This window comes from Apiospora hydei (assembly GCF_038363865.1).
Source record: "Apiospora hydei strain CBS 114990 chromosome Unknown utg000003l_segment0_segment0, whole genome shotgun sequence".
Taxonomy (NCBI): Eukaryota; Fungi; Ascomycota; class Sordariomycetes; order Amphisphaeriales; family Apiosporaceae; genus Apiospora; species Apiospora hydei.
The window spans coordinates 1,235,234-1,254,721 of record NW_027117362.1 but is presented as its reverse complement, the minus strand read 5'-3'; the positions used below and the strand labels follow the sequence as shown (position 1 = coordinate 1,254,721).

The 19,488-nt window shown below is 56.0% G+C and overlaps 10 protein-coding genes across 10 annotated transcripts; 4 read left to right on the top strand and 6 right to left on the bottom strand.

The window, feature by feature from the left end:
- Positions 1–150: 150 nt before the first annotated feature.
- Positions 151–1,442, bottom strand: PG997_002210 (uncharacterized protein; the record flags this gene model as incomplete). The annotated part of the gene is made up of 3 exons (XM_066806525.1): positions 151–699; positions 812–974; positions 1,051–1,442. 3 exons carry the CDS (start codon positions 1,440–1,442, stop codon positions 151–153), a joined length of 1,104 nt encoding a protein of 367 aa, XP_066673821.1.
- A 785-nt stretch (positions 1,443–2,227) lies between these two features.
- PG997_002209 (uncharacterized protein) lies at positions 2,228–2,569 on the bottom strand (the record flags this gene model as incomplete). Its single annotated transcript, XM_066806524.1, has 1 exon — positions 2,228–2,569. One exon carries the CDS (start codon positions 2,567–2,569, stop codon positions 2,228–2,230), a length of 342 nt encoding a protein of 113 aa, XP_066673820.1.
- Positions 2,570–3,820: 1,251 nt separating this feature from the next.
- Positions 3,821–4,521, top strand: PG997_002208 (uncharacterized protein; the record flags this gene model as incomplete). Its single annotated transcript, XM_066806523.1, has 2 exons — positions 3,821–4,088; positions 4,154–4,521. The coding sequence occupies 2 exons, from the start codon at positions 3,821–3,823 to the stop codon at positions 4,519–4,521; spliced, it is 636 nt and encodes a 211-aa protein (XP_066673819.1).
- A 902-nt stretch (positions 4,522–5,423) lies between these two features.
- Positions 5,424–5,747, bottom strand: PG997_002207 (uncharacterized protein; the record flags this gene model as incomplete). Its single annotated transcript, XM_066806522.1, has 1 exon — positions 5,424–5,747. One exon carries the CDS (start codon positions 5,745–5,747, stop codon positions 5,424–5,426), a length of 324 nt encoding a protein of 107 aa, XP_066673818.1.
- A 724-nt stretch (positions 5,748–6,471) lies between these two features.
- On the bottom strand, positions 6,472–7,773 carry PG997_002206 (uncharacterized protein; the record flags this gene model as incomplete). The annotated part of the gene is made up of 3 exons (XM_066806521.1): positions 6,472–6,907; positions 6,984–7,363; positions 7,456–7,773. The coding sequence occupies 3 exons, from the start codon at positions 7,771–7,773 to the stop codon at positions 6,472–6,474; spliced, it is 1,134 nt and encodes a 377-aa protein (XP_066673817.1).
- Positions 7,774–9,490: 1,717 nt separating this feature from the next.
- PG997_002205 (uncharacterized protein) lies at positions 9,491–10,595 on the top strand (the record flags this gene model as incomplete). The annotated part of the gene is made up of 3 exons (XM_066806520.1): positions 9,491–9,544; positions 9,650–10,260; positions 10,349–10,595. 3 exons carry the CDS (start codon positions 9,491–9,493, stop codon positions 10,593–10,595), a joined length of 912 nt encoding a protein of 303 aa, XP_066673816.1.
- A 749-nt stretch (positions 10,596–11,344) lies between these two features.
- Positions 11,345–12,431, top strand: PG997_002204 (uncharacterized protein; the record flags this gene model as incomplete). Its single annotated transcript, XM_066806519.1, has 3 exons — positions 11,345–12,055; positions 12,106–12,353; positions 12,407–12,431. The coding sequence occupies 3 exons, from the start codon at positions 11,345–11,347 to the stop codon at positions 12,429–12,431; spliced, it is 984 nt and encodes a 327-aa protein (XP_066673815.1).
- Positions 12,432–14,286: 1,855 nt separating this feature from the next.
- PG997_002203 (salivary secreted peptide) lies at positions 14,287–17,221 on the top strand (the record flags this gene model as incomplete). Its single annotated transcript, XM_066806518.1, has 4 exons — positions 14,287–15,715; positions 15,775–16,533; positions 16,627–16,720; positions 16,831–17,221. 4 exons carry the CDS (start codon positions 14,287–14,289, stop codon positions 17,219–17,221), a joined length of 2,673 nt encoding a protein of 890 aa, XP_066673814.1.
- Positions 17,222–17,995: 774 nt separating this feature from the next.
- PG997_002202 (uncharacterized protein) lies at positions 17,996–18,477 on the bottom strand (the record flags this gene model as incomplete). The annotated part of the gene is made up of 2 exons (XM_066806517.1): positions 17,996–18,010; positions 18,061–18,477. The coding sequence occupies 2 exons, from the start codon at positions 18,475–18,477 to the stop codon at positions 17,996–17,998; spliced, it is 432 nt and encodes a 143-aa protein (XP_066673813.1).
- A 367-nt stretch (positions 18,478–18,844) lies between these two features.
- Positions 18,845–19,431, bottom strand: PG997_002201 (uncharacterized protein; the record flags this gene model as incomplete). Its single annotated transcript, XM_066806516.1, has 3 exons — positions 18,845–19,084; positions 19,132–19,297; positions 19,379–19,431. 3 exons carry the CDS (start codon positions 19,429–19,431, stop codon positions 18,845–18,847), a joined length of 459 nt encoding a protein of 152 aa, XP_066673812.1.
- Between the last annotated feature and the right edge of the window lie 57 nt (positions 19,432–19,488).

Below are 19,488 nucleotides of genomic sequence, written 5' to 3'. Positions count from 1 at the left end.
TATATAAAATGGAGACGAAATAATAGTTCACGGACGCTAGGAGGCGTATAGTAGTAAATCCACAATGTCATTCGATCTAATCCCAGCAAACAAGAGCTTTGCCCAAAGATCCGCCAAATGATGATCATGCCGGTGGGAATCTATCCAAGATCAGATAATGGATCCCCAATCCTGCAAAGGCTCGCTCTCCCTTGCCTGACGCATCGGCCCCGCCAAATCCACCCCCGAGTCGTAGACAATACCGAAATGGTCGCCCGCGTCCCCGGCCGCCGTGTACGGACACTGCGCAACGCTAGGCAGGAGAAACTGCCAGTACAACGCCGGCAGGCCGACGGCGTTGAAGCTCGCGGCCTCGGAAGGGAAAGCGGCGGCCTGGTCGTAGCGCGCGGCGTCGATGCCCCACTCCTCTACGAAGACGAGCTTCCCGCGGGCCTGGCTCACCCAGCTCGCTGCGCTCGCGTTCCACTGGCCCGGCACCGAGGCGTAGCGGTGCACGGCGACGGCGTCGAACGCCGCGCAAGTCATAGCCCGCGCCATGAAGGTACAGCCGTGGCTGTAGTCGCCGCCGAGGCCGCCCGAGGCCACGAGCTGGGGGTTGTGGGGGCCGAGCTCGGCGCGGAGGTGGGTTGCGCGGCCGCAGGCCCAGTCGTGTGCGTCGTTACTGGTGCAGGCTGACGTGTTGGCTGTGAAGGGTTCGTTCTGGTGGACGGGGAGGAGAGATGGCGTAAGTATGCGATCAAGAGAGATGCCGGCTGGTGGTTTGGCTGGGGAGGAGAGAGAAAGGATATAGGGGTGAGCAGGGGTAGCTTACCTGCAGGTCAAATCCCATGATGGCGTCACTCCACTCTTTCCACACTTTGCCCGAGGAGGCGCCCTTGTAGTTCAGAATGTACGACAGGCGCGCGTCGTAGGCTTCAAAGGCTGCCTGGTCTTGGTAAAAGCCTGCGGACCCCCACTTGTCAAAGTAGACGTCCCTATTTTACATGCATTTCTCCGTCAGCGGCGGTATCCCGAAGGTTTCCAGCGACGGCCAACAAGCTCCAGACTTACTTTCGGTAATCTCCCAAAAGAGAATTGGCATCGTGCGGAGAGATAAGCGCCTTGATCCCCTTGGCGGAGAGCTTCACTATCACCTTGTCCAGTGAGTTCAGCGTGGCATCGTTATAAACGCCAAGGGACGTCTCCAAGGGAGGGACCGACGAAACGATCTTACTCCCTTTCTGACAGTCCCCTGCCGTCTGACGATTGACCCAGAGCCGAACCACTTTGGCCCCATCTTCGGCCATGGAATTGATGTAGGCGTCCTGGTCCCCGTCGGATAGGCCCTGGAGATAGTACAAGTTTGCACCCATCCATGAGTTCCCCGTGCCGTTGGCGCATGAAGCGAGCGCCGCCAGAGCGGCAGACGTCAGGATGCTGAACCAGAACGGAGAGTTGACCATTTTGTCGTGATAGACCGTTGTTTAGGTAGGGTGGACTGTTTGATTGCCTGATGGGGTAGTCTTCTCTGATCTCCATAGACAACCCGTGGGTATGAGATCCATCTTATAGTTGCCTACGGAGGCGAAAGTGCAAATATACAATATCCCAATGCTGACGCGAGGGGGTAAAACGTACGACTAAGCAGGTTTGTACGTAGTGACAGGGGTGGACGCCACACCATCACGACTTCGGACTTTGAAGTTCAGCTCAGGCAGGGATGGCATTCGTTGGACCAATCAATAAAACTGGCACCCACAAACACCATGTTTACAAATACATTGCGTAAGATTAGACAGCCTAGTGTTCGGCTCACATAGTGTACGTCGTAGGTTTTGGTGGCCATTCCACCGCTACACCAATGTTTCCCTTTCCATTTTCTACCCTGGGCCCTGGTCCATATCGAAACCGCCCCGTCCCTCATGATTCCCGTCCTATTTCGTCTCCCGTAGTAACATTTACCACATTTCTACCATTCCAAAGCTAAGCAAAACGAATGCCAACGTTCTACTGTACGAGTGGGATTTTGCAGCGGCCGATCCTGTTTCGGAAGGCGACGCTGGTAACGTTGGGCGGCTCGAGGCAACGCCTGGGGACGCAGTCGGAGATGCACTCGGGCTGGATGGAGTCATCGTCGCGGATGTAGTTGCCAACGAAGACACGGTATTGGACAAGACTAGTGGAAGAAGCCGCTAGTATTAATCTTTGTAGACGCACAGGAGGGCGAGAGACTCCAAATAAGAGGACTTTACTGACCTGCGGTACCATTCATCACAGATCCCATTGCGCAGTAGCTCCCAAATAGGTCCAGTGCTTGCGATACGCCGGTAGTTGTGTCGGGCAAGCAGCGCTTAGCGACCTCCTTGCTGATGAGGGCGACATACTGCGTGGAGCTGGCCGTACAAAAGCAGCTGTACGACGTCGTCTTGCGGTGGTCGCCACAGCCTCGGGACATGTCCTTTACGATGGTATGCACCGGAGTTTCGGCGCAGGGTGGGAGAGCCCGGTAGCCGGGCAGGTTGTCGATGAAGATGCTCTGGGCCGTGATCGCCGGGACTAGCCAGACGTGTAGGAGGCGTTGCAGATACATCATCACCACGAGCGGACAGCGGCTGAGTGGCACTGAGGGAGAGGATGCAGAATAGTCTAGCGAGGTTTGAGTTAGTGACGTCGTCGGGGACTATAAGTAATAAGACATGCTTGGTGGCCAAGGAGTGAAGGCATTGTGGTTAGCTTGGCATGGCGGTGGGGGTCGTTCAGGGGCCATATCCGATCGGTTTCAAAATAGGAAGGTCGAACCACAGGGGCTGAGCCTGTGATGGCGATGGACAACCATCGTTGGCTTTCAACCACAGCCTGATCTATTTTTACCTACCACCCCCAAAGCTGAGGGGCCCCAGTCGAGCCGTCAACGGTCAAATGTGCAATTTTTTGATTGATTTTAGCCCTTTCCGTAACACAGCAGATGTGCGCCCAAGGCGCATTGAGGCTACACTGCCTCTCGGGCGAAACATGGCCTGTTTTCTTTATCGTATTTGGCGATGTGCATTGCAATAGCCAGCCACGCAATTTCGGCACATCTCGTCATACAGCCTTGCCAAAATGCCTCGAGCTGCAACGGCCCGGTGACTGTACATAGTACCATATTGATATATGGTGTAGGTCCCATTATCACAGTGCGACACCTTAAGTAACGTAAGCTGATTACTTCTTTTCCGCGATATCGAGTCAAACTTTACTGAAGCTGCGGCCACACGCAACTGCGACCCAAGGAATTGCCCACCGGCCTCTCTTCGATCAGGATGCTTCGCACCAGACTCAAAACCTATTTCCGTAGTTATGCCACAACAAGTGACCACCACCAGCTCAAACACGTGTGCGGCATCGCTGCTCCGTTGCTCTCCTGCGGTCTTACCATATTCTATTGGTCATATGAACCCTACTTTCCTGCCTCTGGGTTCGGTTTTCCGTATGCCATTATAATCTTGCTCATCACTCCGAGCTTCTGTTCGCTAGTTTTCTGGTACTGGACAGCCCTCCCAGACCTTCCAGGATTCCTCCGCCCTACCTATACCCAGTCAGCCTCCACAAAAAAGGAGGAATGGACCGCAAATTTGCGCAACACAACATGGACGGCGGCAATCACTGCCATCGCAACGCCGATACTATTGCTACGTCTGTGGAGGCCAGAGCTACAGACTACCGAGATAGTCGTGCAAAAGGATGAGGTGGTAAGTCGAGTCACCGAACGCTTTTCATTGTTCGTCTCCACACGCATCAGCGGCTCACATGCACAACCATCCATCGCCAGGAATCGGTATTCTATCCTTCCATCGCAGTGATGCAAAACGTGGACTGGAGCTCGCAGGCAAGCCTCACCCTCGACAACAAGCCAAAATGTTTCGTCGGCTGGATGAAGGACAACTTGCCATCCTGCGACCTGGTCAACGAGCCGGGCGACTGGTGTAACTGTACTTCGCTGTGGGACACCACCATCTCAACATTTACTTGGCAAAACACGACATACAACATGTTGGCCTGGAACGCAAATGAGCACATGGTGAATTCGCGCCCGACCACGCCTATCCTGGCCCAGGCATTCTTCAAATGTAAGCAGACGCCTCATCTTGCATATCATATCACTGGGGGACATCACTAATCGTCACCCGTCCAGTCAACAGCGAAAAGGCCTTCAGGGACTCCTTCGCCCACAGCTCCCCGAGCCTATGGCTTGCCGTATGGGACACGGCCTTATCCCTCCAAGAGAGCCTGGAGTACGGCTACACCCGGCTCCAGCTGATTGACGCCGCGGCCACGTCGTCCGTCAGTCTCGGCCTGAACCGCAAGGAACTGCCGGGTAGGAAACCGGCGTACGACTACCAGCTCTCCGCCATCACGACGGTAAGGCAGAGGGACTTGACCTGCGATTTAAGCGATGGCTACTCTGGTCCCTGTCGCGTCACTTTGTTGGTTCAGTACCCCAGCTTCAATCGGGACATCATGACCCATAAGCAAGGGATGGATCAGTGGGTAGGTTCATAACATCTCAAGCGTACTTGCTTTGATCACAAACCCCGGTCGCTTGCTAATGCTTACACATCCAGGACGTTGCTGCAGCTGTAGGGTCATGGCTGTCACTTTTCCAGATCTTGAGTTGGCTCCTCTCACTACTGGCATTGCAACATTGAAACCTACAGGATCTAGCGCGAGACACGTCGATATTCCTGGATTCGGCCGACAAGAACGCTCGGGATATTTGCAGGGGCGTCCTGTTTTTGAGATGAGTACTGCCCAAACGCAAGTTCTTCCGGTCAAGCGTGGTCAAGTAGGACATCATAAGCGTGTGGATCTTAACAGGGAGAAGAGCCAAACCCACATTGTCGCACGACATGACTTTCAGGAAGTAGGTTAACGAAAAACGGACGCGGATGTGGGTTGATTGGAGACACCTAACCCCGAACCACCACTTCGCCGTCCTCCGGGAATGCCGGATCGTGAGGATGGTGTCCCTCAGCATACAGGGGTAGAGAAAGGGAAGATTTGAAAGAGCAATGCGATGGTCAGTATTCCATCATGCTAAGGCATATTACACGATACTGAGAATCCAGGAAGTAAGCCTTATTAAGATAGTATTGTAATCTAGGGAAGGACGCCCCACGCGATAACAATCTGATATAACCACTAGTTATAGTCAAGCTACACCCCATCCGCCATTCAGTTGCATCTCCTAATAATCGTACACAGGCCAATCGATCTATGCGATTCCTATCGTCCCTTGAGTCGCGTCATCCCCTGCGAAATCCATGAAACGAACGTATCGGGCCTAGTCAATACCCGTGGCGTGACCCTCAAGGCGGGTATTCGTACAATCTCATTAACCTCCCCTTCCCATTCAAATTCCACCACGAGTACCGACGCAGCACCTACTGCCTCTCCTGCTGTGTCTACTGACGGCTGCTGCGTTCCCCCTCGCTCACGTCCTCGACCAGCCGGTCGCCGCCCCGCGACGTGCCGCCGAGCGAGCGGCCGTGGGGGTCCAGCTCCGTGGTCTCGTGCAGGACGGGTTTGCCCGTCTCCTCGGTGGTGCGCTCGATGCGGCCGCCGTCGCGGCTGTTGTAGGAGCCGTGCTCGGTGAAGGACTTGCTGTGGTGCTGGTTCCCGTCGCTGCCGCTCGAGGAGGACGAGAAGGATGACGAGACGAAGGTGGAGAAGGAGCTGCTGGAGTTGTTGTAGGTTTGGGTTTGCTGCTGGTGCTGCGAGGACGGCATCTTGTTGGCTGAGTTCAGGTGGTGTTTTGGGTTTGTCGTGTGGTTATTGGGGTTATGAGGTGGCGTTGAGTTGGAGCTGGGCTGTAGCGTGTGGGAGCGTGATTTGAAGTGGTTACAGAGCTTTGGAGGATGGAATGCGTGAGTTGAACGGGTGCTCGGAGAGTTGCCAGGTGTTTTGTTGTTTGTTGGATTGCCGAGAAGGTTGCTCAAAGAGAGGCACCTGTATCTGAATCCGGGAATGTGACGTCATCCCAGCCCCGCCACTGACGAACTTACGTCAACATGTTTACCAGTGTCTCACACCGCACCTGCCCGGCAAACAATTGACAAGGCGCAGTTTCCAGTCTGTCACGCCTCCAAAGGTACGGTAGGTAAGAATCAGCAACCTTACTCGGGCCAGCACGTTCGCAAGTCGTCCGATCACATCAAAACGCGGAGCTGTAGTCTCAGCCGCAAAAGCCCGAGCGCGTCGGCGAAAGGTGGGGTCTTCGGTCTTCCCCTGAGTACTGTCCGAGCCAAAGGAGAACAAGATGGACAGATGCAGTAAAAACGACGTTCTGATGAAACAGAAGAAATTGGCATGAATGCCTCAAGTAATTTTACTGTGCCGATCGTATCCTCGTCCCATAGTATACAGATCCCCATATTGTACATCGTCCTGACCATCTTTCGACCAAGCCAGGCAAAAGTTCCAACCCACAAAACGCAAGTGCCCCAGGCAGTTTTAAAACGCACGCCCCGTCTGTCGTCTCGGCAAACGACCACTCTCCGGATCGTCGTGGCGCTCATCTATCCACGACGTCTGGACATTCAGGCTCTGCTGTTGCGTCGCCGCGGCGGCGGCGCCGGACTTGTTGCCGATGATGACGGGGCTCAGCTGGATATCCGAGCCGAGCTCGTTGAAGCCCTGGCTCCGCGGCTTGCTGCTGCCGCTGCCCTTCTTCGAGTACGAGTAGGCCGACTCGGGGCTCGGGTGCGACCGGTTCGAGGAGCCGAAGGTGCCGCGGAAGAGCGGGCGCAGGAAGGGCACGCACGCCAGCGACACGGCCACGCCGATCTCGACGGTCGAGAAGAGGAAGGCGAGGAGGCCGGTGCCCGTCGGGTTGGTCGCGTCTAGGCTCGGGAGCAGGGTCTGTCGGTAGATGGTCACGGCGCAAGTGCTGTTTCGTCGTCGCGTGTCAGCAATTAGGTATTATCTAGAAGGGATGGACGAGAGGGGCCACGCGGTGAACTTACATGAAGCCGACGCTGAACATGGCGAACAGCACAATTTTCTTGCGCAGCTGCAGCTGCAGGTTGTAGACAAAGGGAAGAGGGAGCAGCAGGACGATGACGTCGCTGACGACGTTGATGGCGCTGAGCCACTCGTAGTACAACTTGACGTCGCCGCACTTGCCCTTGACCACGCCCGCCCAGTCGTAGTTCTTCTCGTAAGGCTGGCAGATGACCAGGCCTGTGATGAAGCCGCAGACGTTGTACAGGATGACGAAGCCGCCGACGACGCGGACGGCCAGCTTCATCCGCGGGATCGGCATGAGGGTCTGGTACATGGCCAGCACCGAGAGCTTGCTGGTCAGGACGCAGCAGTTCCAGAGCAGGGGCCAGGCAGCCATACACTAGACAGAGTTTGGGCGTTAGTCACCGTTTGTACCGATAGCCGTGCTGGTGCGCGCGGGAAAGCAAAGAGGGGGAAGGGAAGTAACCGTACCCGGAAGAAGGTGTCGAGAGCATCCGGGCCGAACCGGCCGGCGATGTCTTTCAAGTCGAACGTGAAGCCGCCCCGGAACACCATGAAGAAGTCGACGATGCACAGCGCTAGCACGAACAAGAGCGCCGTCGCAATGCACCAGTCGCTGGCGTCGAGGGATGCGTTGGAGAACCGCGATCGCGCCACGAAGCGCATGGCGACAAGGGCGGTGGGGATGAACATGGTGAAGACGCACGTCACAATCATCCAGATCTGGCCGGCATTCTGGATGGGGATCGACTCATAGCCGCCGTTGGGGTTGCTGGGCGTGGTGTCCATGATGTCTGGTGTGGCTGTCTTCCTGGAAGAAGCACGACGTTGAGAGAGACCGGTTGGAACAGTTCTTTCTCTGGCAAGCTTGTCGTTTCGTAGGTCTCAGTATGGGGTTAAGACGCTTTCTTATCCAACGGCATACTGATGCCCTTAGCAACAATAACACGGTCGAGTTCCCAATACGCCGCTGTGTTAAGAACCAGATCGTAAGACCATGGGAAAGTCCGCCGATGTCGATGAACTGTTTACCGTATCGAGCCAAAATGCTCAATGATAGACATTAGCATGAAACTAACGAAGAACGCCGATCGGTGCAAGTAGATTGAACAAACTTGGTCAAAACATAGTCGACACATATAAGTCGACGTATCCCATCGGGGTGGGAGGGAATCATAAGAAGGGATACCCCTAATATGCTGAGACCTAGTGGCAGATGAGAGAAGAGGGCGTCCTCTCTGAGTGAGATGGTCAGCAGCAGTAGCTTATGCGGAAGCCTGCATCCTGCATCTCCCGTATAACGACGATCAATGGGAGGTCCAGCCAGGGGCCCCCAGTCACTGCTGACTCCGGCACCGCGCGGCAGCTACTGGCCCCCATTTTAACCGTTGCCTGCCCCCATCAGCCCAAATCTCACACCGGTCGGACAAGGGTCCCGGGGTTCCTATTGGTCAAGCCCGGATCCGGCTTCAGAGATCCTGGCCGATCCGGTAAGGAGGGAGAGGGCCAGCCCATAAGCCCGGATGATCCGTTGTCAGCCTTGGAGCGATCCTCGGCAGATTCATCTTGCTGGATGCATTCGAAATGAGGTGAACCGAATTCTAGCATCGCGACGAAGAGTTGCCAGTTATGACAAGTCCAAAGAAGGTGGCGGTCTGGTGTTCAAATTTCGTTTCTTCGCGAATGGTTGCAATCGATGTTACGTACTTGACTCAAGGGCTGAATGACGGCTGCAACCCTACGACCGAGGACTGGGTGAGCGTATTTAAAGCGTCCGTTTTCTGCGAGGCCAGCAGGGGTTGGGAATACCACAAGGCTCCAAGGGTATTGCCGGCGCGGCAAATTCCCTCCAGAATGGAGCGGGCGTCGACTTCGAAACGCGACAGCCGATGAGATTGCCGTTTCCAGCCAATGATAGTCCCGTTGGCGTCGGCCCCGTTTGGGTTAAGCGATCTGCAAGCATGGGGGAACGATCGAGGATGGGCATCCTATTGGCCCATGCCGACCATACGAGTCCACCGGGGATGCGACCCTGTACGGACATTTCGAACCTTCGCGCTTCCTGTCAGATCCCTGGTGCTTGGGAGCCCAGCCCTTGGCAGGACCTGGCAGTTTGGTAAGACCCACCCCTCAACTCCGCATACAACCAGTTTCGAATTTTAGATTGTTTGGCACACTTCTGCATCAAGCTGTGTTGTATTGGAGACCCAGCGTGGCATTGGATCTGCATCACGCCAACACCCTGTCGACTATGTTCCCAGACCTCACATGATTGGGCCGGGGGTATATCCCTGGATAGGGAGGATGCAGCAGTGGTAGGAAAAGGGGGGTATCGAGGGCCTTGTTAAGGGCTGACGTGTCTGCACCTTGTCGAGGGGATCTTCATCGGCATCTCGTATCAACGAAAACTTTTGAGAACTAAAGAAGCTTCAGTATTACCTTGTATCCGACAATTACACACATCTAGACTCTCCTCCCTAGCCAGCCCATAGCAACAAGACGCAAGATGGGTTCCTACGTAGCCGACCAGCGAAAGGTGGTGATCATCACGGGCGCTACCGTAAGTCCGCTCTTTCCTCACGCTTTTTACCCATGTGCCTCCTCCCCAAACCCGCTCGTTCGTCGACGACCATTCCTCTGACTTACTCTCTGCCGCGGCTCCCAGAGCGGAATCGGCCGTGACCTGGCGCACCGTCTCCACGCCCGCGGCTACAACGTTGCCCTGACGGGCCGCCGGGTGCCCGAGGGCGAGTCCTTGGCCAAGACGCTGGACCCGACGGGCCAGACGGCGCTCTTCGCCGAGTGCCACGTCGAGTCGTACGACTCGCAAAAGGCCGTCTTCGCGGCCGTCTGGCGCAAGTGGGCGCGCGTCGACGCCCTCGTCGCCAACGCCGGCATCGTCGACAAGGAGTCCCGGTACGGCCTGGCGCGGCGCGCTGGCGCCTCGGTCGACGACGTGCCGCCCTGCCCGGACCTGGGCTGCGACGACGCCGACTTCAAGGGGGTCGTGTACGGGACCCAGCTGTTCACGCACTACATGCGGCACAACCCGCCCGGGGTGAAGGGCAAGATTGTGGTTACGGGCAGTATTGTTGCTATTTACCCCTGCCCGACGTTCCCCGAGTACTGCGCTGTCAAGGCGGCGGCGCTGCAGTGGGTCCGCGTCATGGCGCCCATGTTGTTGTTGAAGGAGAATATAACCATCAACACCGTGCTGCCCAACGCGTACGACACGGGGATTATGCCCGACTTCCAGGAGGCATACCTCGATGAGCAGTAAGTAACAACACTCACCCCACCTCACTCGTACCGTCCCCCTTTTTATAACTGCTTGCTTACCATTGGTTGGAATGGGCTTGTGTAGTCTGACCCAGAAGGAATGCCTCATGTCGGCCTACGACGTCTTCCTGGAGGACGAGTCGCACACCAAGAACGGCCAGGCCGTCGAGACGGCCTTTGATTCGCACTACTACCACGACGTGCCCGCGTACAAGAGCGGCATTGTCATCGAGAGGACGGATAAGGTCTACGAGCCGTGGTTTCAGTGGATGCACGGCGAGAAGAGCGGGCTGCCGGGTGCGTACAAGGAGCCGCTGAGGAGGATGACATAAGCACTCTCAGGGGGCAAGCGGGACGGAAGATGAAATAATCACCGATGTATTGAATGGAGTTTAGATTCAAGCCTAGGAATATCAGGAGTTCTTGTTAACCTTACCATTTGTGGCTTGCTTGCCGAGGTCGTAACTAGTTTGTACTAGCGGACGGTCTTATGTCCAGACAGACATGTCAGCCCGGCACTTGGGCGTCGGGCTTAGCCATGATAAGGTGAATATCGATATAACCCAGCACCTGCAAGTCCATGTGGTTTTGACCATAATAAAATGCATTGCCAGATGGAAAAGACGAACACGTGCAGGAGCCTCAGGCAATCCACCGCCATGGAATTATGCAAAGCACCAAACTTACCCCAAGCGTGGCGTCGGTCAACGGCCAAGCCTAGTGCCGGCTGGAATTGGTTCCCCCTTATTCAAACCTTCATGACTCGATTGGTGGCAGTGAATACCAAAACAAGGAGACGTACTCGGTTTCGGTGGGCGGTACATCCCTTTGGTGAAAGCTTAACAACAGATGACTTCACTACCACCCCCATCGGCAACACCAGCGGCCTCCGCGACCGACCTACTTTTGCTTCATTACTGTCGGAAACCCATACCCATATGCATTGTTGTGACAGACCGCAGTGGATCTCGTCAAATCTCGTTACTGAATCATCAATCCCTCGGGCAGAAGGCAGACTATGACCTGGCAGTTCGTAGACCATCACAAGAATTCACAGACGGTTTTCGACGACAATTACAACATGGCGCAGGGTAACACCAAGTCCTCGGCAGCAAAAGACGCCAAGACCAAGCCCGACGAGAAGGGCGAATCGGCCACATCGTCCACAACCGCCTCCACCACGGGCAACGGCCGCCAAGTACCCGGGGCCGCCTCGTCGTCGTCGCCGTCGTCGACGTCGGGCCCTGGCCCCCGGATCACCCTCACGGGCGCGCAGCAGACCAACCTCTCGACCTTGTGCGCGCGGGCCCAGGACGCCAAGTCGGCGAAGCCGCTCCTCAACGACCGGTGGGCGCTGCACGTGCTGGAGCAAGTGCCGGGCTACGACTTCGCGGGCGTCACGCCGGGCCCCTTCGCGGGCGCGGCCGTGGTGAATCGGGCCCTGACACTCGACCGGTGGGCCGCGTCCTTCTTGGAGCTGAACCCGCGCGCCACCGTGATCCACCTGGCCTGCGGGCTCGACAGCCGCTGTCTCCGGCTGCGTTGGGGGGGGGACGGAGGCGGTGCCGGGGCCGACAAGCCCGGGACGGCCGCGAAGGGCCCGTTTTCCGACGTCTGCTGGGTCGACTTGGACCTCCCCGACGTCGTGGCGCTGCGGCGGCAGCTGCTGCCCTCGCCGTCGGGGCCGGGGGGTCGACTACCGCCTCATCGCGGCCTCGGTAGCCGAAGAAGGCTGGCTCAACGACATCCCCGCCGACCGGCCGACCCTGATCATCATGGAAGGGCTGAGCATGTACCTGACGGAAAAAGACGGCATCACGCTGCTGCGGCGCTCTGCTCAAGCGGTTCCCGTCGGGCTCCCTCATCTTCGACTGCGTGGGCTCCGTCGTGCTGCGGGCGCAGGGCCTCATCGGCGTGCTGCGGCACACGGGCGCCACCTTCGCCTGGGCCGTCGACTACCCGCGCTACCTGGAGCTGCTGGACGAGCGGCTGCGGCTCGTCGAGACGGCCGGGCTGCTGGACATGATGGCCCACGTCGCCGAGAGCGAGATGCTGCCGGCGCCCGTCCGGTTGGCGCTGCGGGGGCTGGGGTACGTGCCGTTTTTGGGCGCGGTGGCGGAGCATGTGCTAAGGGATATAATAGCGCTCGTGAATATCGTGCGGTTTGACTTTTTAGATGGATGGGTTCCCGGTTGGCCGGGGGACTTTGAGGACTAAGGTGTTTAATACGTGCGCAGGGGTGAAGGACGGACTGGGGCCAGGTTTGGGAAGGTGTTCATGGGTAAGCTTCGAATCAATGCGTTGTATCTGTAGCAATGTGAGTGTGGATGAGTATTGCATAGGCAAGTTGGATAGACCGATAGGGTCAGTTAATCCAGGGAATCCCCGACCGCCGCTATATCAGATGGTGTTTTCACAGTGGAGTTCTGCCTGGAAGGGCTCAAGGAGCTGCCGTCAATAAGGATTGATTAGTTGAGGTCTCTGCGTGTCTGACCTTCGATTGACGGATGGTGATGCCTCTTGATTGATGGCTAGTTTCCTGCCAATCGGGAATGCATCATAATGTTTGTTTAGTCTCATGCTCAACCGCCCGGGCTCCGCGTACGTGAGGATCTTAGTCGGCGGTCCAGCCGAACACGGAGCTCACCGAAAGCTCGCTTGCGGTCCGGGTCGCCGATACACAGCGCCCCCTTTTGGCGGTGGGAGCAAATGCCGAGAGCTGACATGTGGGTGGGGCTGATGATATCGGCCGCTGGATTGGCTGCAACCTGGGTACGAGATGCATGAGAAGTATTTGCTAAATCATTATTAGTGAGCCTAAGGCGCCTGTCGAGTGACTGTGTGAACTGTCGGATCACTGGCGGTAAATAGACGCTGGCTGATCGTAATATATGAGAGGGCATCCCCAGGTTTGGGTACACCGTCTATAAAACCCACACAATATCTCTTTCACACTAGTTGGAATTATCTATATCGAAACAACACAGTCCCATGATCCGCAGTTTGTAAAGCATAGAAGAATATCATATATCATTATACATACAAACCCGGCAACATGCATCCGTCACTTCTCTTATCTCTTGCTGGCCCCCTCAGTCTATCGAGCTTTGTACCTGCAACCCGTCTGGAAAATGAAGAAGCCCACATTCTTCGTTCCCGTAGAAGCTTTTGTAAGTTAAAAGGGATGATCCGGCTTGGCGACTGTCTGGGTATCGAGTCTAGTGTGTCGTTTTAGTCCGTAACAGACTTGCATAGTCCAGGGCAACCGTCATTTTGCGTCACTTCCGTTTTCAGTCTCCAACCAAAGGTGGTCGATAATGTAGCAACAGCTAGATCTTCCCACACTCCGGTTCTCATGACCAACCCTAATAATGGATTAGGTGCAATTGATCGCCGTGTCCGTGGAGTTAGAAAATCTAGCCTGGACTTGCGTCCCCGCATGCTTTAGGCTGCAAACAGCTAGTGGTGAAGATCGTCCAGGAGGCTGGACAGGAAGCTGGGATATGCTAAAGAATTCAACTAGATCTAGTATAGGGCTCCTTTCTATAGTTCATTCTAGATCTTCCCCCGGCGAGGGTAATATGGACCCCCTCCACAACGCGGCTGCTGGCGCTAAAGAGAAATTCTTTCCTCTTTCAACAGCCCCTGAAATTAGCAACCAATCAAAACCCGATACCGACACCGCGTTTGCACAAGCTCAGCCCGCCACACGAACAACTATTCATGGCCTAATCCATGACAGTTGGAAGTTAGCAATGGCCCGGATAGCAGACTAATACGTATGCCAATTTCTCTCTCTCCTGGCTAAGCTTTTTGCTGAGCTTGTTTTGATGACAGTCGCCACGTTCTAGGTGCGCCGGCTCCAGTATCTAGCGTCAGTAGCTGTGCCCGTGCCCCCAAGAGAGAAATGGCATTGCACGAACTTGTGCCTTATAAGTGGCGTCTTTTGGGCTGGCTTCCAAGTTCGCTCCTGTGCCAAGCATCTTGTTGTCTTCGCATTGTGTTACCCCCGGTGTTGACAAGATGGACGCCCCGGTTTCGCGAGTGTTGTTGCGCCTGCTGTTGGCCTCCGCGGCCACGGTCGGAGGCGTCGAGGGCTCGAAGTGCCGCCACAATCCATCCTCGGGCGTGAGCCTGTCGTCAAACTCACTTTCATATGCGACTTCGTTGTCAAACTCGCTTGCACCTGCAACTTCGTCGTCAGTTTCTGTTCCGGCTCCTGACTCACCGACCTCCACGGACACGGCTACGGACGTAACCTCTCCGTTGTCAACGCTTACGGATACAAACACTGATGACGGAGCCACGGGCACCTCTACTACGGACTCGTCGACCATGACGTCGATGCCAGATCAGTTATCATCAATTGTATCATCGATCCTCGATGCGAAAAGCTCCGGTATCTTGACGGTTACCGTTCAAACGGGCACATCGACAGGCACCGACGATGGGCACATTACCATTACATTACCTACTTCGACAAACACCGGTGACACCATCTCGACTACGTCGCCTTCGGGCGACACCGTTTCGACTACGGCGCCTCTGAGCGGCACCACCCTCGGCCCCTCAGATGGAACTACAGAGCCCCCCACGACTCCTACGTCCACGGGCACGGATACTTCGGACCCGACAAATACAGCCGAGACTGAGACGACCCCGACCACTTTCAATACTGCGGACTACACCTACTACGAGGTCTCTTTGCCCGTGGAATTCACCACCACCCTGGACGGCTCAGCTACGCCGACCACCACGTCGTACTATTCCATTACCAACACGCCCACGCCATCCTGCTTCATTGACGCGACGAACCAGGATCAGGCCTTCAAGCTGTCGATTGGGTCGTCGGGTACTCTATTGATTCCCAAGAATGGCATCATTGGTGCTTTAGTCAACTCAGACTTCCCCAGCCAGCCACCTGCTGGTTCCGACCCTGCAACTACGCAGGAGGATCCCGTTGGAGCCGCAGCGAATGAGGATTACTACAAGAATCTTCCCACCTACAGCTTTCAGGAGACCGCTGATGGCCCGAAGGGATTCTACGATCTGGTCGCTACAGTCGGCGGGGTCACGACTTATGTCGCCTTGAAGCGTAGTACTATGGAGGTCCGCACAACCACGCATAGCACGGAAGGCCAGACGCCCGACGCCGATGGCTTGATCACCAGCATCTTCAGCTTCTCCTGCGACGGCCGTATGGTGGTAAGCGACCTGTCGGGGACCGTCTACATTTGGCGGGTGTCAGCGGATGGCGTTAGCACCGAGATGGCTGCAGGAACTCCTGACACCGATACCGAGGTTCTTCTGACTCCCACCACAATGCCGCCGGGGTACGATCCCAGCGCTGGGGCTCAACAACCCACCTTGTCGAAGAGGCACCCACGTTATGCGTCTATAGCCAATGCAAACGCCAACGTCCTGGAGGCGCGGATGAGTCCCTACACAGATGGTCAGCAGGCCCGCGTACCGCCGTACCCCCGAACCTGTACTCCGACAAACGGTACGGAGCGCGAGATATGAGCTCCAACGGCTGCGGATCCGGCTCGACCGCGGCCTGGATCCCGCAGCTGAACTTTGTCCAGTGCTGCGACTTCCACGATTACTGCTACGACAACTGCAGGACCGGGGACAACGAGCTGTGCCACAGCCAGTACTGCTACCCCGGCGAGTGGGAGCGCTGCAACTCGGCGTTCTACAACTGCATGCACCAGACGGCGTGCCCGCAGTTCTCGTGGTGGGGCCATGCGCTGCGGCGCGTGCTGTGCGAGGAAGAGGCCCTCTTCTACGCCTGGGTCGTGACGACGTACAAGGGGTCCGACGCCTTCCGGGACGCCAACAACCGCTGCGACGCGTACTGCCCGGACACCGGCAAGCCGCTCTGCTACGGCCAGTGCCTGAACTACGACTGGGACGACAACAACTGCGGCAACTGCCGCGTCACCTGCGACACGGGCCACCACTTCAACTGCCGCAGCGGCCAGTGCGTCTGCACCGCCGACACGGCCAACGACAGCAACAACTGCGGCGGCTGCGGCAACAAGTGCCCCTACAAGACGCACTGCAGCGGCGGCCAGTGCGTGTGCGACGAGGACACGTGCGGCAGCTTGTGCTGCAACAAGAAGTCGCACCCGCGCAACTGCGGCACCTGCGGCAACGTCTGCAAGACCGGCTACTGCTTCCAGGGAGAGTGCGTCGACCCGAGCGGGACGCCGACGTCTGGGCCGCCGCAATGCCTCCCGACTGATGCGGTGAAGAACGGTGGTTTCGGTATGTACCCTGCCTGCCCTGAGTCCCCTCTTGAACGAAACCAATGCGTACAAGTTTTCCGACCTTTTGCTAATATTGGACGATTCCATACAGACACTGTTGTCGATGCCGGCAACGCTCCCCGTGGCAGTTCAACCCGGATACCACTGGTACCATCGACTACAGCGGACAGAATGCGTAAGTTCCCGTCCCCTCTCGTATCCCCCTGCCCGACAAGCCCCGTATTCGTGATGGAGCATTCTTTCCTGTTTCACTTACAACAAGGGAACTGCATGCTAACTTTTGCCTTCTTTCTAGTTCCATCTCCTTTATAAAGCAAGGCGAGGCCTTCGCCTTTGACGAGTTCTACTTCAACACGGGCTCGCCCGTGCTGTCCCAGGCCGTCACGGTGTGCCCGGGAGCGAACTACGAAATGACGTTCACCATGGGCGCCGTGGTCTTCTACCCGGGCAACCTCGTCGTGACCGTCATGGGCCAGCAGGTGGCCAACATCCAGCTGCTCGGCGACCCCACCAAGGGCTACGGGCCGTACCCTTCTCGGTCCCGGCCTCGGCCGACACGTTCGCGTACACGAGCGTGCAGTTCCAGGTCCAGGCGCCGCTCTGGGGCAACACGGTCTTCGTGGATGATGTCTCCATCTACCAGCCGTAACCGGGCATCCCCTGAAGGTAGCGGGGTGGGGGGTTGAGGGGGGTTTGGGGAGATGGGGTAGCGGTTCTCGCGATGTATTTAGCGAAGCGTAATTTCAAAGACAGAGACGAATATACACTGTAATGTCAAAAACGTTCCCATAAGATCAATGTACTACCGGTGCATTATTACCCACTTCCGTGACTTGTCTTGATGCCTTCTGAAGTATGTAATTCTCCACAGCCGCGGAAAGCGCCATGGTTCAGGGGCTGAGTTAACTTCAAGGAGTACTGGGGAGGTCGGTTTGAGACATGCCCATTCTTTTGTCGTGGTGTCAGGGATTAGAACTAGTCAAATGCGGTGTGTGGACCCTGTCTACAAGCGGGTATCAAAGGAGAAATATGAAGTGGAACAATGGCGACCCTAGTAAAAAATGGTGTATTCAAGAATGTTTATCTACTTATGTAAAGGAAAAGGGGGGCAAAGACCGAGTAGCTGATGAAAGGGATGAAATACTCACGCTCAGGGGCAATTACTCACTGGGAGGGCTCAACCACACCTCCAAGTACTTGAGATAATACGAGAGCAAAACCGTAGAAATCTCAAAAGTGGCGTGATTCCTCCCATGTCCCCGAAGGGAAGGAGGCCGTCGTCCTCCAGGTCGCCCATGGTAGCGACGGCCACCTTGCTGATGCGGGCGGTGGGATAGCCCCCTTTTTCATGTCGACCTCCCTGTCGTCGTTGTTGCTGTAGCAAGCCACTGCAACTCAGATCCAGCTTCTTGCTAGGAACACCTAATGTTAGCCTCGATTGCCTTCTCTTGTAAAGAACGTCAGAGGGTCTTTGCCTGAGATTCAGGAAAGGGCGGTTCCGGGTCAGCATATCTTCCCAGCGTACGATTACTCTGGGTACGAAACCTATCGTCGGCCGCCGCCGCTGCAAGAAGTCCCCTTTCGATGGCTTTTGCACCATGAAGAAGTCGTCATGTGGCGCAGCCATCGCCAGGGTCGTCAGAGGGGCCTCTTCGCCCCGCTTGCCCCTGCGTCGCTCGACGGCTTCTTTTAGCTTCTTCTGGACCTTGTTCGGGGTCTTCCCTAAGGGGCTTTGGCTTTTCTTTGCCAAACACTGCTGGAGCGAGACCAGGAGAAGGGGGAGGCGGGCCTTGTGGGCGAACTTTTTCAGAGCGCCCACGGGCGGAAGGCCCCTCTCTCTTTCGTGGGAGCCAACGTCCCATGAAAAAGTGACATTTATAGAGGAGGCGACTGTGTTGCTGGACAGTTGGCTGCAGGTCTTGTTGCAATTTCCGTTACCCATGTTGGCTGATTGTCTTTCTTTGTGATTTGTTGTTGAGTTAGTGAGGCTAAGAGTCTTTGTTCTCTGTTACCAGTAATGGGAATAAAGGCCATTGTAATTCGGTTATTGTCTGCCTCAGACTCCTTTTATAGTTGTTAGTGGTCCGTTGAACACACAAGGAGTGACAGAGACATTCTCGCTGTCCCTAACATTAGACTGGTGTGGTACCCGTATGCAGGTTACTAGAAACTCCAGCGAAGTTTCTTGGTCTACTCTTCTTCGGGAATGTACTTGCACAGCGGTATTCCTGTACACACAGAGCAGCAATATCAAGATCATAATGGTTGTGCCTTCTTTTGTTTGTCTATGGTATCGTAGTCAAACTTCCTCATACCGAGTCTATTTGCCGCGGGCCCGAGTCGCTAAGTTGTTCGTGCTCGCGTATCCGGCGCTGGATCGCGGTCGCCAGCTTGGCCTTGCCACTGAACAGCGCCATATAGTATTTCCACCTCGCTGTATTTTGGCGACCCCCGGTGCGCGTTTGGCAGATTTTGTTCAACAGAGGCTGCAAGACCGGGATCGACGAAGCGATGACAATGGTGTTCCCTTCAATTCTGGTGAAATCCCTCTGGGTTAGTCCGGGCTCCTGGTCATGTTTGTGTCGGTCAGACTTACAACGTCCAAATGGTTATGCGGGACGTGGCATCTGTGGTTCAGATCATCATTTCGTATCAGTCTCCGGGTTTCCAGGAGGTGAGGGCATGGTGGGCACAAACAAGTGAAATCAGGATCGATTAGAGTGAGCAGTGTAGAGGTCTTGTAGATGGCTACTGCTCCTGACCTGTTGTGGGGAGTTGCGATGGATTGTCAGCCGTACTAAGATCATGCCCAAATGGTCTGGCAGGATTGACTCGGAACTTACACAGCACCCAGTCCAAGAGCAATGGACAGTATCACCTTTTTCCGCCGGGCCATTTGCAACTTATATAAGACGATGGACGGATAAGCAGCCAGGTAGAAATCGACGAATCC